An 18,446-nucleotide genomic window follows, 5' to 3' on the forward strand; every position below is an offset into this window, starting at 1 on the left:
ATCGTTCATATTTTTGACTGAACACTGTCTTTATGAGCTAAGTCAATAGTACCAACCGTATGTACTACAGTCAAAGGAGAAACGAGCCAACATTGTGTATAATTAACAGAATTTTCTATGAGAAAACTTATACAGGCCTACAAAAGGTAAAGGTAAAGGATTAGTACAACAAAAGCCTAGAACCATGATTTCTGAGTGTTACAATACAGTTTTCTCTGCATGTAAACAAAGCCAGAGTCAGCTGTTCTGGCTCATATTGGCCTCGTGTTGAGACAGAGGTTTGTCGACTAAATGATGGATATACTGGATATTATTCCTGAATAAGCGTTCCAAGTGGGGTTTGTTTTTTATTCCATTTTTATTTAAGTAGAAAAATCAAATCTATCTTACCTAATATTTTGTGTTGTAAAGCAAACTGTAAGCCCTTTACTTTGTGGTGGTCATAATTATTATGTAGATTTTTTTTTTCATATATGATTGACACAATAATTCCGATCAGGGTTTTGCAATCTCTCTGCAAATAAGCACCATAACTTAATGAAATTAGGAATTCTGCAATGATGTTTGCTTGCTCTTTTATTTTACACAAGTCTGTCATGCTTCAAGCAAATTCCTCTGTCTTCGGTTCAATGCAAACATAAATAAAATCAAAACAACATGTCATGGAAAAGGTTGATTATTGATAGAAAACAAATTGTGAACTGTGTGTTTATCATGCTTTCTTTTTTGTTGGTATTGCTTAAATTGTCAGGCTGATTTTGCATTTCGGTTTCCCTTTAAGTTAACAAAAACAAGAAAAAGCACATAGTCATATGCAAACATCAATCCTGAAATACAAGGCTTTGTTTTTCTTTTAAATACCAAAATCCTAACAACCACAAACATACACATGCTTGCACGCATGCACACACACAATAGACCTTTTACTTTTATGCATGTATTGATGGTACCAAAAGATTCAACCCTCATCACTTTGACCACAAATAATCTTTACAAAAAACATTAACTGCTACATCAATTAGCATTGACTTGATATATCTTTGCTGCCTCAAGGAGCTGCTTACTTATGTGCATGACCGGAGGCGGCCTGTAATATTGAATTTCTTTCAAACGCATTTTAATTCCATCATAGGTAGCAAAGCGATGCTGGTTGTGATTAATCAGATGCTTCCTGATTAAGACCACCAGCAGCTTGAAAAGTGTCATATAATAAGCTCAGGCAGTGATGCTATTTGAGGTCCAGTTACTGCACTGGATAACCTTAACTTAAAGTAAACAATTCATAGGGATACTGCAGGAAGGACATAGCAGGGGATTTTTACAATAAGCGTTTTGTAAAGAGACAGGCCATGAAAAGGACATAATGTTTAAGTTCTAATTGGCTTATTTTCCATAAAGGTAAAACTCTTCTTCAGCATATCTGCTATTTCAAGCAGATTAGCTGGTTATGAAAAAGACTGAAATTAATGCTGATGCCTAATATACCATCACAAATTAGTCTGATAATGTAGCAGGAGGACACTTTTAGTCAGAAAACACCAGTTATAATTTTTGTCAACAGGCTGCACCAAAATGGGCACATATTGAACTTTCCTCAATGGAACACTTGCTTAGAGACTGCAAAGGCATAACCGAGACTACCACTTAATGAATCTTTTTTTGTTTGTTACTTTAAATGTTTTTTTCAGTGACAGGACATCTCATCTTACTATCATGTCTCAACTACCAGTGTGATTTTATGAGTCACATATTATGCAAAATACTCTTTACTATGTTTTCAGAACACTAATATGTCCCAAGTCTACAAACCCTATTTATGAGAAAAGTCCATCTTCTCCGTCTTTTGCCTGCTCCACTTTTCAGAAAATGTGTGCTCAAACAGGACGTTTGGCGATTTTCCCTTTATGACATCACAAAGGGCAGTAACCCCTCCCCCATGTGGGTGACACTCCCACAGCTAGGTGTTTGTTCTGCCCTCTAAGTCTGTCTTCTCAACGTAAGCATGGTGCAAGAAACACTGAGCCACATTCCCTTCCAGAGGGGTGTGGAGTGGCGATTGTAGAGTGTGTTGGGGCCCTCAAATCATCATGTCTGCCAGTGTCCCAACGCATACTTCTCTTCCTCTTTTTTCCTGTTTTTTTTTCTCTGCTTTTAGATGGATCATTCCTCTTCATTGACCTCTGTTGACTTTCATTTACAAACTTTGGTTTTCACAGCATTAGTGAGTGCTGTCATTGCGAAATTTGCACATATTGGACCACTGCTGTGGTTTTAAGTTTTTTCCACCCTCAGGGTCCTCCTACTGGTCTGGGGCCCCAAGCAGTTGCCTGCCTTGCCTGTTGACATGCAGCGCCTCTGAGGAGAGCGGAGGCTTCAGTGTGGTGGAGGTGTCGCCTTACAGCAGTCTGTTTTGGTTTTATGCTGGTGCTCAAGGGCGACTAGATCAAAAAGTTGCACATTCTTCCTTTAAAAAGGTCCAATGTACATAATTAATTGTTCAGAATCAAAAGTTGTAGGAAACAAGCTTTAGATGTTGTGGGTGACATATTTAACATCCAGTATTAACCACAAAGTGAATCTCTTTTCTTAATGCAGCTTTTTAATGCTCTTTTTAATGTTCTCCCAGTTTTTGTTACAATACAAAAAAAGAGTTTCTATTTATTCACTGATACAAACCACTAACAGAAGGAAGCAGAAAAGGAAGGAAGGAAGAGAGAGTCAGTTGACAGCGTGTCAGACACGGAGAGAAGAAAAAGGAACAGAGAGGTAAAACAGATCTTTTCGCGAGAGATTCATTTTTTAGCGCACAATATCATTAATGTTCCAGTACTGGTGTAACGCCATCGTTTAAACCATTATGGTCAACTTTATTCATGCTAAACTTTCAAGGACAGATGTCAATATGTGTTCTCACTTTAGCTTTGGGAGCTGTTTTAGAACCAGTTTCATCAGCTGACCTTTTTCTCTGCTTTCTTTTCTTTTTTTCTTTTTTTTGTGTAAAATGTCTTTTTAAATCTGAAAACAAGATTCTGTCCAGCGGAATGAGAGAGTGACTGTCCACAACATCAAATCAGGATGTTTGTTCTCATCTGTTCAACTCTGCTCCTCTTCATCAGAGACAGCAGTGCGCAGACAGGTAAGCTTTTCTGTTGTTTTCATGTTATCCTACAATCGCATCTACTAAGAAGTTGGGACATTGTGGACAATGAAAAATAAAAACAAAAGGGGTTGATTTTCCCAACATTGAAACCCCATATTTAATTGAAAACAGCACAAAGACAACATATCAAAACTCGAAAATAAGACTAGAATGTGCCTATTTTGAATTGAATGACAGCAACATCAGACATTAGCAACAAAAGACTAGAAACGTTTTGAAATGATTGAAGAGAAGCTGAGTATCTGAAGTATTAGACTTTAATATATACAGTACATGTATACTCATCAAAATTCATCTTTACACAGAATTTAGTGGTAACATATGGTTGAAAAGTATACAATATGTGTTCTTTGCTGCTGACAACAACAGTTATAAAACAATCAATTGTAAGGCGTCTTAATTTTTATTGTATATACGACTACTGCACACACTTGAGGGTGAAGCAGTAGTGAAAGGATTTAAGCAACTTTGGATAAACCAAACATGTGACATCCTGTTTCAACATCTGGAGATAACAGGAACATGACCAGAAAGGCACAAAAATGTATTTCACGATTTCTAATTAAAAAGGTGGTGGTGGGTCCTGAGGCTAGACCAGATCAGAACCAGTGTCATAATTGATGTATAGAATATCATAGTGCCATATTTTGAAGATCCTGTTGTTTGTGTCTCACTGTTTGTGTTTACAGGGGCTTCACTGGAAAGAAGAAATTTCTGTCAACGTGACTTCTGCATCAATCTGATTGATGGAGAGATAACAGCAGAGGCTGGACTCTGTGTTGTGATACCGTGCTCTTTCACCACTAATCCTATGTTTACACCCCGAGGTTTCGTTTGGTTCAAATGTGAAAACGAATGCTCTGCTTCAAATATGATATTCAGCAGCGATAGCTCTAAGGTTCAGTCTGCGTTCAGAGGTAGAGTGTCACTGTTGCAGCCTGATGTGTCTAAGAGGGACTGCAGCATCATCATCAACGACCTCACTGCGTCAGACTCTGGATTGTATCAGCTCAGAGTTACGGGTTTCCATTTTTTTGGAAAGCCTGAAGATGGATATACATTTAGCTCAACAGCAACTGTCTCTGTTAAAGGTATGAAAAATGACAGCAACCCTTTAAAGTCAAAATGTTATTTTGACATGCATACATGCATTCTGAGATTAGCTTAAACATAACATTTTGTTAGCATCCTCCTAAAAAAAAGGAATAAATCAATGGATGGTAAAATCAAGGATATAAGTCATAAAGCAATCTGTTTTGGTGGTCTCTCAGAGGGAAAAAAGGTTAAAACTGTCTTCCTGTGTGACGATTTCCATTGTGTACAATACTGTAATTGAGCTCTTACTACGGTATAGTGTTGAACAAATAATCCTTTTAGTTTAGCCCAGTGTAAATGTGTTTGACCTGCAGACTGCTCACCTGGTTCTGATGGACCTGTCTCCCTTTAGAGCTGATCCAGAAGCCCACAGTGATGGTTCCTCCTTTGACAGAGGGCTGGCAGAGCACACTGAGCTGCACTGCTCCTGGTCTCTGCTCTGGATCTGCTCCTGAGTTCACCTGGATGTGGAGAGGAGGAGGAGGAGAGAAGGACTCCCACATCACTGGAAACATCATTGATTTTGCGATTGAGAATTTGAACGCTGTATCACAAAGACACAGCTCAACTATAACTTTAAACCCTTCATTCACCCAGCACCACAACTCTGAGATCACCTGTAGGGTTAACTTTGTGAACAACATCACTACAGAGGAGACAGTGACTCTGAAAGTGAACTGTGAGTATAGAGCTTAGTGTGAACATGTGAACATGGGCATTAACTCCTTGAATGACTTATGCGGTTTTCCCACTTAACTTCCCGAAATGTTCAGGGTGAGCTTCATTTGTGGAGGCAAATGGTCAAATTTTGGTGGTGGGGAAGCTGACAATTATAACACTGAACCATTGGGTGACTTGTGCGTAGTGAAGCTGCTTCATACTCTTTTCGGCTTACAATAATTTACTTTACCAATAATTCGTTGAAACTGTAAATACGTCCAATAACATGAAGCATTGGTATTGCCTCCTGAGGCCCCCCCATGCGCCTAGTAAAGTCTCTTGCGGTTAGGTGGGTGCACATGTCAACAAGCACGTTAGAAAGATTTCGGTAGCAGACTGTCCTGAAATTCACTATAAATGTTCCATAGTGCATGTGTGAAAAAGGTTCTACAGACCGGTTAGTTAAAAGCAACGTCGTACTCTGTAAGCATTCTGAGCTTAATAAAATGGTCACTAAAGTTAGAAGAAAATCATTATTTAGTAGATATCTTGTAAAAAAGTGAATTAAAAATTCTGAATGTGTGTCCACAGTGTATCCAAAGATCCTAAACAGCTCTAAATGTGAGGTTCAGTCAGACGTACTGACCTGTGTGTGTGCCAGTGAGGGGTTACCTTTACCCACCATCAAATGGCCGCTGTTGGAAAACCACACCCAGTACTCTGTCACTACCACTGTGACAAGCAACACAGTAACCAGCACCCTTGCTCTAACTTTAAAGGACCAAAGCAACACTGTGGTTGAGTGTGTCAGCAGCAGTGAGGTTGGGAACGTGGAAAAGAGCCTCAGCATGATAACGTCAGAAAGGCGAAAGGGTGAGTAAACGCTTTAAAGTAGGACCCATGAAGACAAGAATGTGATTAGAACAATAATTCTGTTTAAAACTTTGAGGCTTTAAAGTTCTAGGCAAAGTTATTTCATTCTAATTTAATAATAAAAGTACATTTTTAGTTTTGCATGTCGGTACAACATGAAGTTGAGATATTTGTTTAAATGAATAACTGAATCAAAAAACAATCAGGGTTAACTTAACAAACTAGATAAATTGATCGGCTGTCATTGTTGATGTCCTCCAGCATAACTAGCTGAGCAGAAAGTCGCACAATCTTTAAGCAGTTAAAGATCTTTGTGTCATCTTTTACCAGATCAACACAGCCTGATTCCCTGGGTTGTTGTCGCTGCTGTATCTCTCAGTGTGAATGTCGTCCTAATAATCAGCCTGATGCTCCTTTGGTATGTTGCTACACCATCATTTTATGCTCTGAAAGCTCTATTGATGCACTGGAAACTTTTAGACATTTCACCACATGTCACGTTTTCTTCTTTCCAAAGGAACAAAAGAAAAGAAGTGAAACCAAACCAGGAGGACACAACGTACATGTCACTGAAGAAAAGAGACCAATCAGCAGAGTATGATGTTATCGGCCAACCTCTGAACTAACAAGACTCAGCTCGTCAGTGGGAGAAAGTATTTATGAAGTCTTAATGATCTGTTACATTATACATTCTGCTATGGTGTTTTAAAAAAGGTGTTTTTTTTTCCTCTTTTCATTTTTGTAGTTCATTTTCTAAAACCTTATTTAAACAGTTTAAGTTAACTGTGTCAGCTTTGTTGTGCAATAACCTGTTCACATTCACTCGCCATCCAACTGGCTTATTCCCAGTGAACTCCAAGTCCACTATTGTAGCTGTGATGCTTTGTGCTTTGTAGTGTTTAGTTTTTTTTAATCGCTATACATCTGTAACTACATTTTTCCAGTCAAATGAATGGTCTTTTACAAAAGGTTCATGAGATCTCATTGTTGTTACCAGTTAAATGTTTAAAACAGTTTTTGTTTGTAATTAATTGAATAAATAATTTGAATCTTTTTAGGTTTCTTCATTAACTGATTATGAATTGTAATTTCTTCGACAGACTAATACAAATATTTGGCCCATAAGCTATTGAACATTTCCTTATTATAAGACCAAATAGCAAATTTGGTTCCATTCTGTTAAAAAGTTAAATATAGTTCAACAAAGGGCATATTCATTTTTATTAAGTTATGCCCATAAGACTTCATCAATGATATCTGCCATTGCATATTTTTGCCAGTGAAGATAAATATGAAAAATTTAACTATTTGATTTGGCACTCAACCACTGGGTATATTTAATAAAGCAACTTTGGAATAACCCAACATGCAACATCCTGTTTCAACATGATGAGAAGTGTGGAGTTTCCATTGTTACATCGAACTTCAATAGTGCAGTTTTGTTAAATGCCGACATTGAATATGATAACACACAAACATGTTCTTCCCTTTCACTACTTATTTCCTATAACATAAGTCAACAAGACAGCTTTTAATAGGGAGAGCAGTGCATCTTTGAAGATTGCATTATGTCCACATCATAGAGTCTATGGTCCTGCCTCGTGTATTTTTTAAATCAAGTTCCAATAAAAGGTGAAACAGCGCCTCCCCAGATTGCATTGTGACTACCTGTCTTGTGTGCGGTGAAAGAGGGTATTGCACTCTTGTAGAGGGAAAAACACAACAAATCGGCTACAGCTACTACAAAACTCTGCCGCATGAGTACAGACAAAGACCAGAAGGAGAGCACACATCACACCTGTTTTAAAATCTTTACACTGGCTGCCTGTTAGTTTTCGTGTTGATTTTACAATTCTTTTATTAGTTTATAAAGCATTACATGGCCTTGCACCAGACTACCTGTCAGATATGATTTTAGTTTATGAACCAGTACGGCCCCTCAGATCCTCCAGTTCCTCTCTCTTAGTTGTTCCTTCCTGAGGGTCTGAGAGGAGTCCAGAATATCGAGATTTTTAAACGCAGTCTTAAAACTCATTTATTCAGTCTGGCTTTTATATAGTGTTTTATATCAATTCAAATCTTAACATTACTGTATTGTCTTTTTTATCCTACGACAATTTTAAATATTTTCCTCTTATGTATTTATTTTAATATCTTGTTGCTTTTATGTGTCGTATTTTCTTTTCTCTTTATACATATTTTTTAATTCTTATTGGTGTGTATTATTCTCTCAATGATTTTATCAATGATTTTATCAATGATTTTATAAACTACTTTTTGTCAGCAACTTTTCTGCACTCTTGTTAAGCACTTTGAACTTGAACTTTATATAAATAAAGTTTGATTGATTGATTGATTGATAAATTTAGCATTAGGCCTATACTGCTTCGGGTTTACCACACATCAAAGACATTTATTTTATTCACCCAGTTATTTTAGTTTGTAAATGTGATGCTGTTGAAGCCCTTAATTTATTAATTTCATTAGCTTGTATGTAAAAACCCAGCCTTCATATGAACACATTAGTATTTGTAAAACTAACTTTTTGAAGTTAGAATTATATTATTAACCACTTGAATGTAGTTTGAAAGACAACTATTTGACCTACATGGAAATCTTTCTTGGTATGTAAAATAGTAGTACCTCGAAATTTAATAGAATAGGCTACTTAGTTATATTTAGGCCTACTTATTTAATTCTCAACTTTTAATAAGGTATCAAATCACATCTTCAGCCCAATGTTTGTAGTTGGGATTTTTTCATGGATTTAAAATTTTTGTACTTTACAATCAATCAATCAATCAATCAATCAATCAATCAATCAATCAATCAATCAATCAATCAATCAATCAATCAATCAATCAATCAATCAATCAATCAATCAATCAATCAATCAATCAATCAATCAATCAAATAATCAGTCTCTATTTGTATGGCACCATTTCACAACAAATGTTATCTCAATACAATTTACAAAAAAAGCAGGTAAAAGGTCCATAGCAGCAGTCCGTCCCCGCCAACAATACCGAGTAACCAAAACAGAGAGAGAGAGAGAGAGAGAGAGAGAGAGAGAGCAGCTCAAGGTGCCAGTTCCCCCAGTAGTCTAAGACTATGGCAGCATAACTAGGAGCTGGTCTACACCTGTACCAGCCCAAACTATAGTAAGTCTAATTAAGTAAGTCTAATCTTAAAGTACAGAGTGGGTCTGCCTCCCGCCTAATGACCAAGCCCATCCTTTTAATCTATTGGCTGATTTTGTATCTGACAGATATCAAGGTTGATCACATTTCCTCACTTCTGTCAGATTTCCTTGAACTTAGTCTGTTCAAGTAGCAGTCATTATCTTTTATTTAAAAGTGTATTCTCTACTCTTGCCATGAGGCCCTGTGGTATTTCATGATCATATTTGATCTAAGATTCAGGGTTGATCTCGAACTACTGAAACTACTGTGACTTTCCTGAGAACTGTATTTACAGATGTTGCACAATATGAGCCGTAGAAACACACCAGTATTCAGAAGTGCTTCCTGAGACGATGCCTGCATTTGGAATGATGAAACTCTTTAAGGCATTTCTTTATATTTGATTTTTGACATTGTTAATACATTTTATTCCTCAAACATTTTAAATGAAACATGACAGGAAGTTTCATTTTAGCAAATGCCTAAAACTTGCACTACAGAAATAAACTTCTTTCAGATCTGACAGACAGAAACAAACAGTACATGTGTGTCCAATAGATGTGATTCAAGATGACAGAATTTAAAACGCACATTAGATCAAAGAAAGACAAAAGACATAAAGGCATGAAAGTCATGTTCTGTACGTCATGAAGAGAATCCAACGGAACGGTTAACTTAGACCGTATTCTAAAATACATGAATATTAAAAGTGAACATTTCTAATTTGATCTAGGATGCAATCTTCTCTTCTGAACTTACAAGTGTATAAAAGCTTGTCAGCCGCAGGAGAGGAGAAATAAGGCACTGTAATAAGGCACAGCGAGTGCCTTATTTCTGAGGAAACTTCCTGAAATTTGGTTGCACAAAAAAAGAAGAAACAGAAAAGTGAAAAGGGTCAGTTCAGAGTCAACACTGGTAGAGAGAAGAGAGCTGGACGACGAGACACAAAGAGGTAACAGGGAACTTTTACATTTGTTTTAATAATATACTTTAAGACTGTAAATGGAAGTGACTGAATTGATTTATTCTTCCCCGGTGTATTTAAAGAAAAACACTTTTTTGATTTTCTGTGATTTGGTGGTAAAATAAGTTTGATTGGTGCTGGAGAGACATGTTTATGATCTGTAGGATGAAATAAATGCCGTACTTTAAACAGTTGATGAATTTAGTTAATGTTAAGGTGGATCATAGCTGATGTTGTTATAAAGATGATTAGAATGTATTCTATTACAAGTATAAAGGACGTATTGTGAGTAGATCTTTACCATAAAAAAAATCTCAGGGTAGTCGCACCCCTTGGACAGAAGTTGTTAAACTTGCAACTACGGAATAACTGATCATGCAACATCCTGTTTTTAGGGCTGTGATGTCAGCTGTGGACTTCCCGTTTGTTCCGTTCCTGCACGTTTACTGCGCCTTCACAGTGAAATCTGTTCTGTAGAGGGAGTGACTGACAGTCCCAACAATCAAATCAAGATGTTTGTTCTCATGTGGTCGACTCTGCTTTTCTCTGTGTGGGGCAGCAATGCAGACGTAGGTATGTGTCTTTTTCATATGCATATAACAACAACAACAAAACGGCAAGAATATCTCCTGATCACAAGTATTTAGCTTTTCTATCTTAAATTTAATGATCGATTCCTTTTTTGTCTTGGCATTTTTTTGACGTATTGTGGAAAGTGAATTAATTTTTTTGTATAATGTTAAGGCTGAGTAACTCTGCTGTTAAATTTTACTTGACACTTTTTTGATTTATTGTGGGATATTAATTTATTTTAATAATTTGTTTACCAAAGAAATTAAACTAATTGGCTTGTTAAAGCTGTTGTCCTGTTTCCCATTGTTGTTGTTAGCAATCAGCAGTTATATACAACAAAAACAGTTGATAAACTATTGGTCAGAAGTAGCAGCATTTTCTCAGTTTGTATTTGATATCATATTGTATTTCTGAAATTGAAATATTCTGAGTTTTGTATTTCCCTGTTTGCATCCACAGGTGCATCATTGGAAAGAAGAGAGTTCTGTCAAGGTGACTTCTGTATCACTCTGATTGATGGACAAATAACGGCAGAGGCTGGACTCTGTGTCGTGATACCGTGTTCTTTTACTATTAGTTATAGTTTTTATCCCGAAAACCTTGTTTGGTTCAAATGTGAACCTGATCAAAGATGTGGTGATTCAGACGTGATATTCAGCAGGAACAGCCGAAAGATTCAGCCTGGGTTCAAAGGTCGAGTGTCACTGTTGGAGCCTAACCTTTCTCAGAGGAACTGCAGCATCATCATCAACGACCTCACTGCATCAGACTCTGGATCGTATCAGCTCAAAGTTAATCTTGTCAGGTTTGGTGGGGGACAAGATAAATTTCTATATCTACAAAGACCAACTGTCTTAGTTAAAGGTATGGAGGGCTACACAAACATACAGTTAATATGTTCACTTCTGTACCTTTAAACTGCAATGACAAGTTTAGGCTGTTTATATTCTCTGTGGAGCCCACAGTAATTATTGACATTTGTCGACCCCTGTTGGCAACCTGTAGGAGCTGCAGCTGTTCCTAATATACATTTTAAGTTTTTAGTATCTTAAGTTCATTTTGTCCACATTTTAATGGCTCTGGAGTTTTAGTCTGCTCACCTGATTTTTCTTACGGATTTCTCCTCCATCAGTTCTGACCCAGAAGCCCACGTTGATGATTCCTCCTCTGACAGAGGGGCTGCAGAGCACACTGACCTGCACTGCTCCTGGTCTCTGCTCTGGATCTGCTCCTGAGATCACCTGGATGTGGAGAGGAGGAGGAGGAGGAGGAGAGAATGACTCCCACATCACAGGAAACATCACTGATTTCAGGACTGTTGCACAAAGACACAGCTCAACTTTGAGCTTTACACCCTCTGCTAAGCACCATGGCACCAACATCACCTGTAAGGTGGGCTTCACAGATGGGACAACCGCAGAGGAGACGGTGACTCTCAATGTGACCTGTGAGTACTTTGTTTACTTTGTTCTCGGATTTGCTCAGTGTTACATTTACATTGTATAGATGCTGTGTGTATTTTTGTCTCACAGATGTGAAGGAAGTTGAAATCACTGGAAATACGAGTGTGAGGGAAGGTGAGCTGCTTCAACTGACCTGCAGTGTTGAAAGTTTCCCTCCATCTCTTGTCACATGGACAAAAATGTCTACCAAAGACATTAGAAGTGGCTCAAAACCAGATGTGCAAAATGACACTTTAGCTAATCCAGAGAACACAACTGAAATCTACCTACAGAGTGGAAATGGACAGGTGACTTTTTCCATCACTAAAGTGACCACCAAAGATTCTGGACAGTACATCTGCACAGCAAATCATTCAAACATCACCCAGATGGAAAAAGTTGACATTGAAGTGATATGTAAGTGTGAACCAAAGTATCATTTTCCTCCTTTTCATCATTAGATACTTGACACCAGGTGTTTACAGCAGAAAACAGCCTGAATGACTTCCACAGCCCCAGCACCTCCAGACGTACAGGAGGCTTTTTAACATACAATGTTAAATATTTTTAAATGTGACTACAGACTTACTCTCTGATGTACGTCGCTTTGGATAAAAGCGTCTGCTAAGTGAATTGTACGGGTGATCAACATTGATTCACTGCCATGACTTTAGTGTTTCATTAAAATAGGAATGAAGTCCTTATAGCGATGGAGGCTTTGGGAAAACTGACTGTTCTTTTTAAGTCTAACTGGAGCCAAATGTTTAGAATAATAAACGTTGTTGTGTGTTTCAGATAATGAGGAGGGAATTTGAAAATGTTTTGAATTTAGTGCCATCTAGTGGCAATGTCAAGAATTTCCCAGAGTAGACGCACCAATCTTAAGACATGGTCTATTTCATATTAAAATGTATGTAGTGTTCATCACAATACAAAGATGTCCCCCCATTATACATACACTTCTACTTATCTGCAGATGAAAAATACAATATTGGTGCCTTTTTCTATTTCAGTAGGACTCTACAGTCACAGCAGATTTTCAAGAAATTCAGTTACACAGCTGGACTTATTGTGTTTACATGGTCTTTAAGTATTGTGTGCTGTGACAAGCTACATAGATGATGACTTTGTCTTTTAATGTGATATGTATACTTACAGGCTTATTCAGTTGTTAAAGGTCTGTTGTTTCCTACTTCTTATTTGTTTAAATCTTTCTTCACAGATATGAAAACACCTGTGATCACTGGGAATACAAATCTTACTAAAAGTCAAACTCTGAATCTGACCTGCAGTTTTGAACGTTTTCCTCCGTCCCGTATCACGTGGTCTTTACCTGGTTCCAACACTTTCCTGCTGAATGGCACTGGATCAGCAACACTTGTCATCCCTAATGTGAGGGTGGATAACTTTGGAAGGTACATCTGTACAGCAAAACACCTGGACACGACTGTCACTGTGTTTACTGATGTGACTTGTAAGTAGACATTATTATCTTCTTTAAAAAAAAATTAAATGATAAATAACACCATCAGCAGTTGTTTTTTTTATGATTTTATGTGTGTGTGTTTACAGTGTTTCCAAGCATCTTTGAAAACGCAGGATGTGAGTTTCAGTCGGGGCTCTTGACTTGTGTCTGTATCAGTGAGGGTTTTCCTTTACCCACCATCAGATGGCCGCTGTTACGGAGCCGTACTGAGTACTCTGTCATGACATCTGTGACAAACCACACTGTCACCAGCACCATCACACTTAATGTAGATGACTACAGCAACACTTTAGCTGAGTGTGTCAGCAGCAATGAAAATGGGGAAGCAAAAGAAAACCTCACCATTGAGATGACCATGCCAGGTCAAAAAGGTGCAGCTTCTTGATTTAACCACTTCTGCTCCTAGAGACTACAGACTGCTTTGACCTTTGCATTTGGAAAACTACAATTCATACTGTTAAAATTCAGTTTCATAGATACATTCACACAAATCAAATTAGACACTTACAATTTCTCTTTTGTCTCTCTTGATTGCAGATGGATCCAGGGTGTTAAAAATGTTTTCACGGTTGGAGGTTATCGTTGCCTTTTTGATTGGTGCACTTCTTTCAGCCATCTTCTGCTTTTTAGCAACCAAATGCCACAGGTGCACCATTAATACTAACAAATCATTTTCATTTGGTTTTGTATATGGATGGTTGTCAAATATACATAAAACATGTTTGCTTTTTCTTCTTCTAGAAAAAGACAGAATAGCTCTGGAAATCTGGATAAGACTTTGGAAATGGTGACCAGTCAGGAGGATCCACTGGTAATAAATGTTCATACAGCGATTATATTTAGAAGTTAAAACCTACGTTTTCTTCAGATTGCATGATGTGAATAGATAAGTGATGTGGCTACTACGACCTTTTAATCAACAATTTACTGACTTGACCATGAAGAGGGGAGTGGTTACACTGTGAGGTTTAGCAAAAACAAAATCACCTACTAGCAACATGATTTTAGTTAATTTAACAGTATGAAAAACAGCTGTCATTGATAACACAGCTCTCTCCAATCTTAACATGTTTGTTTAAAAGCCCTCCCTCCAGTCCCACATGTACGCTGACATATTTCCTTTCTAAATTCAGTCAAGCACCACACTCAATTGAAAACGTAATTTCCAAACAAACAAAAATAAAAGGTTTGGGTCCTTGTGATTGGTCTTGTATATATTTGGTTATAAATTCCTCGAGAAGATCAAGGCCCAGCACTTCAAAAGTAATCCAACAGTATTAAAGCTATCAGATAGAATGAAGTTTTGATATCGTGTTGTTAAAAAAACAAACAAGAGGATTGCGTAATTGGGATGGGGTAGATAGGATCATGTAATCCATTCCTGGTTTTAATCCAGACAAAACCTCCAGTTGGTGATGTTCAAAAGTTTTGTGTAGGATTAGGAATGACTTTGATCCCAAAAATCAGGATCACCCTGATCCCAGCAGAGATCTGATTGAGGCTGGATTACACATTACAGAAAACTATTAAATTAAATCACTAGAAATATGATAGTTTAAGACCTTTTTGAGATAAGGTACAAATTAGGGTTGCATAACACTGAATGATTTTTCTTTCTAAAATATTTCACCAAAAAATATCATCATCAAACATTCAATGTCTAATTTAAAGCAGCTTTTAGGATCTTTTAGTGTTTAATGGGCCATGGTGGTTCAGTGGTTAGTGCTTTTGCCTCACAGTGAGGAGGTTCCTGGTTTGAATCCCTCTTGGACAGACCACCTGTGTGGAGTTTGCATGTTCTCCCTGTGCATACTTAAGTCTCTGTCTCTGTCTGTCGAACTGTTCAGGGTGAACTGCCTTAGTCAGAGTTAATTTGGTGGTGTGGGGTCATTTTGTGACTTAGGCCCTGTCCACACTTGACTTCTTTTTTCAACTGCCAGCGCCTTTTTTACATACAAGCCTATGGAAAAAAGAAAAAGTTGCACATTTACATTTTTAAGCCTTTCGTGTTTTGGCCTCTGCACTGCTCTGTCATGTATTTTTTCATTTTATCCAATGACACCCTATACCTACTTTATCATACGGCTCTTATTTCTGCTCTATGTTGAAGTCCATCTGTAATAATAGACTGATCAGTAAGGACTGCAACGTACTTGTTTGAGAATATAAAACAAGTTTCTCCAAAGACCTATGAGTATTGTATAACTTTAATCAGTAATATTAAAACAACAGAAAGATTGATCATACAAAGATACACAATTTGTTGCTTGTGAATGATGCTTATGAGTTGTATAATTAATGTTGTACCTCACAGATAGATGCAGGTCAAGAAGTGGAAGATGATCAGACCTACGACCAAGAGGTGATGGAAGCAGGAGGAGCTGTGGCAGAGGAGAAAGCAGCCCTTGATCCGGACGGTGGACCAAATGACGTGGAGTACGCCAGCATTGATTTCTCTGTGTTGAAAAGGAACGCTGCAAAAAAGCAAGAGACCACTGAGACAGAATACGCTGAAATAAAGAAAGACGTAAAAGAGCAAAGAGAAGATCAAAGCGGAGAAGAAGGTGAAGTGATGGGGGACAAAGAGGAAGAGATGATGATAGGGGAGGATGAGGAGACAAAAAACTGTGCCCCAGAAGAGGAGGGAGAGGATGTGGCAGTGTACTCCAATGTGAAGGATGTAATGGATTAGATTTGAGGACCATGTTGCATTTTAAAGTTGCTTGAGGTAAGTTCTCTGGATCTGAGCTTCAACTGCCAAATTCAGGCCATAAGGAACTGTAATGATTGACACACTTCATCATATGGACTTTGCAAATCAATTCATTCATGTATCACTTATTTGGAAATGTTGTACAGTTGAGACGTGCAAGGAGGACAAAAGGGTACTGCCTCTCTTAAAGAGTTCTCATTTAACACTTATTGTAGATGATGTCATGTCTTTCTAGGGTTCTTCTGGTCTATACAAAGCTCTTCTCCATTTACTCGGAAAAAATGGACCCTCTTTTTTTACCCTTTGCAGCCAAGTAGTGTCAGTGTTTCAGAGGTTCATTCAGGGGATCTTTCAGACCAATTTGACCAAAATCTTTTTTAAAAGCCTGTGTAGAATGGCCATGCTTTCAAACCATTTGTAATAAATGGAGAACTGCAGATAGACAAACTAAGTTATTGATAATAAGCCCTCTTTATTTTTGTTTATCACAATTCATATTGCTTTTGCAATATTTGAACAATGCTGTCTTGTGTCACATTTTTCTCATATTGAGTAGGCCTCAATGCCTCCCAACAATCTACATGCTAGCATCAGTGAGCATGTTAGCATGCTCACCTTTCAACTTTAACTGTATTGTCCCCAAGGGGAAATTTTCTTTACAGCCAGGTGAAACAAGAAACATATATAGAAACACAACAAAGACACACATGCTGCCGGTCTCTACAAGAGCAGCGCCCCAAACTCCCTTTGCTAACATTGCAGTTAGCTCACAGCACTGCCGCACTTCACATGACAGCAGTGTGTTGTTTCAGTTTCTTTGATGGAGTCTACAGCAAAGAAACCTAAAGGGTAGGTTCTTATTTTTTACAGCTATTTCAAAAAACAATGATTCATGACCAAACATACATTGAAAGAGAAAATTCCTTCCTAAGGCAAATTCAATGTAAAAACGACAAAATCTTTGGGTGCCAGCCAAGTTCTGTAACTAGAGTTGGCACAACCACAGTTCAACTTATCAGCCGCAGGTTCAACTCCCGGCCTCTGCCCTTTGATGCATGTCTCGCCAGCTCACATTTCCCGTATGTCTTCAGATGTCCTATCAAAGTATGCAAAAAAGCCCAAAAAATCTTTAAAAAGGAGTAAATGTGCAGAAAGTGCATTCTATAGATTATCAACGTAACATGAGACTTGAGCAGAACTAAACACTGATATTTAGATTTTGAACTCCATCTCATTTTATTTGGAGCATTTTGAGTACTGTTTAAAGATCAGCAAACACGTCAGCTTTTTCCATGGTGCAGAATAAATACTTTACTCTGAATAATGTACAGTGATCAAGTGGGTATTTGAAGAAGAACCCTATCAGAGTGATGCAGGTTGATGTTTGGAGTTATCCTTCTAGAGTCTGAGAACAGAGGTGCAACACAGTTTCTGCAAATGACGTTTCATCATGAGTCTGGTTTGCTTGAGGTTTCTGCCTCTTAAAGGGAAGTTGTTTCTTGCCACTGTAACTTTGTTGAATGTTGCTTAGTGCTCATGATGGATTAATGTCGGGTCTTTGTAGATAATATAACAATGAGTGAGGTCTTCTATCAGCTTTTTGTAAATTGCCTTGAGATAACATCTGTTATGAATTGGCGCTATACAAATAAAGATTGATTGATGTAATTGACCAGAATCAGAACTTTCATCACAGCCATGCAGTTATTTTGACATAAAATACACACAATGTGCATACACATTACACACAGCCTATAATTTATTTATTTTTATTGACTGTTTTCATTCTCAGTTTTTAAAACTGATAATTATAGGCCTGATTTTTCTAAAGAGCAGATAAAGTTGATCTTGTAGAAACAGTCAAAGATGACTTCTCTTTTTTAATGAATTGCAGGAATCAACCTCAACTAAAGTTCTCAGAATGAGCAGAATCTGGTGCTTATTGCAAAAGAGAATAAATATTTATTGTTGGATGAAATCATTGAGTTGTCAGTTACATAGAAGCCTTTATTATTGCTGGTTCATACTGCAGTCTTAATGGGTTTGAAAGTTAAGTGTTCAATAAGTTAACAACTGAAAATGACAGAATTCTGGCTCCTTGAAATAGATTCAATCTTGCGCGTTAGAGTGTGAGGAGGAAGTTATTGGCGAGAACACAGTGATGCCATTTAAGGCAATGTTTAAACTGATGTTCAGCAGGGACTCTGCTCAGATATGACTTGAAGATTTTGGAGAATACATTTGTTAAAACATGAGAAGGATTCACAAAGTTTCTTTCTAAGAGACTGCATTCAATGG

The 18,446-nt window shown here is 37.6% G+C and overlaps 2 protein-coding genes across 5 annotated transcripts; both read left to right on the forward strand.

The window, feature by feature from the left end:
* Positions 1-2,664: 2,664 nt before the first annotated feature.
* LOC132983650 (sialic acid-binding Ig-like lectin 10) lies at positions 2,665-6,841 on the forward strand. 3 transcript variants are annotated; one of them, XM_061050063.1, is made up of 7 exons: positions 2,666-2,766; positions 3,027-3,136; positions 3,850-4,251; positions 4,608-4,934; positions 5,507-5,788; positions 6,119-6,206; positions 6,306-6,841. In XM_061050063.1, exons 2-7 carry the CDS (start codon positions 3,076-3,078, stop codon positions 6,412-6,414), a joined length of 1,269 nt encoding a protein of 422 aa, XP_060906046.1. In that variant the 5' UTR covers positions 2,666-2,766; positions 3,027-3,075; the 3' UTR covers positions 6,415-6,841. The 3 variants fall into 3 exon arrangements, with proteins under 3 accessions (XP_060906045.1, XP_060906046.1, XP_060906047.1); XM_061050062.1 differs by having other exon boundaries at positions 2,665-2,766; positions 6,119-6,841; XM_061050064.1 differs by having other exon boundaries at positions 3,850-3,882; positions 6,119-6,841.
* A 2,964-nt stretch (positions 6,842-9,805) lies between these two features.
* On the forward strand, positions 9,806-16,599 carry LOC132983647 (sialic acid-binding Ig-like lectin 11). 2 transcript variants are annotated; one of them, XM_061050053.1, is made up of 10 exons: positions 9,806-9,922; positions 10,330-10,507; positions 10,967-11,371; positions 11,640-11,954; positions 12,040-12,366; positions 13,172-13,423; positions 13,522-13,806; positions 13,973-14,081; positions 14,177-14,246; positions 15,750-16,599. In XM_061050053.1, the coding sequence occupies exons 2-10, from the start codon at positions 10,447-10,449 to the stop codon at positions 16,125-16,127; spliced, it is 2,202 nt and encodes a 733-aa protein (XP_060906036.1). In that variant the 5' UTR covers positions 9,806-9,922; positions 10,330-10,446; the 3' UTR covers positions 16,128-16,599. The 2 variants fall into 2 exon arrangements, with proteins under 2 accessions (XP_060906036.1, XP_060906037.1); XM_061050054.1 differs by having other exon boundaries at positions 13,522-13,797.
* Positions 16,600-18,446: the final 1,847 nt, after the last annotated feature.

The sequence above is a fragment of the Labrus mixtus genome, chromosome 11 (assembly GCF_963584025.1).
Source record: "Labrus mixtus chromosome 11, fLabMix1.1, whole genome shotgun sequence".
In the NCBI taxonomy this organism is placed as follows: domain Eukaryota; kingdom Metazoa; phylum Chordata; class Actinopteri; order Labriformes; family Labridae; genus Labrus; species Labrus mixtus.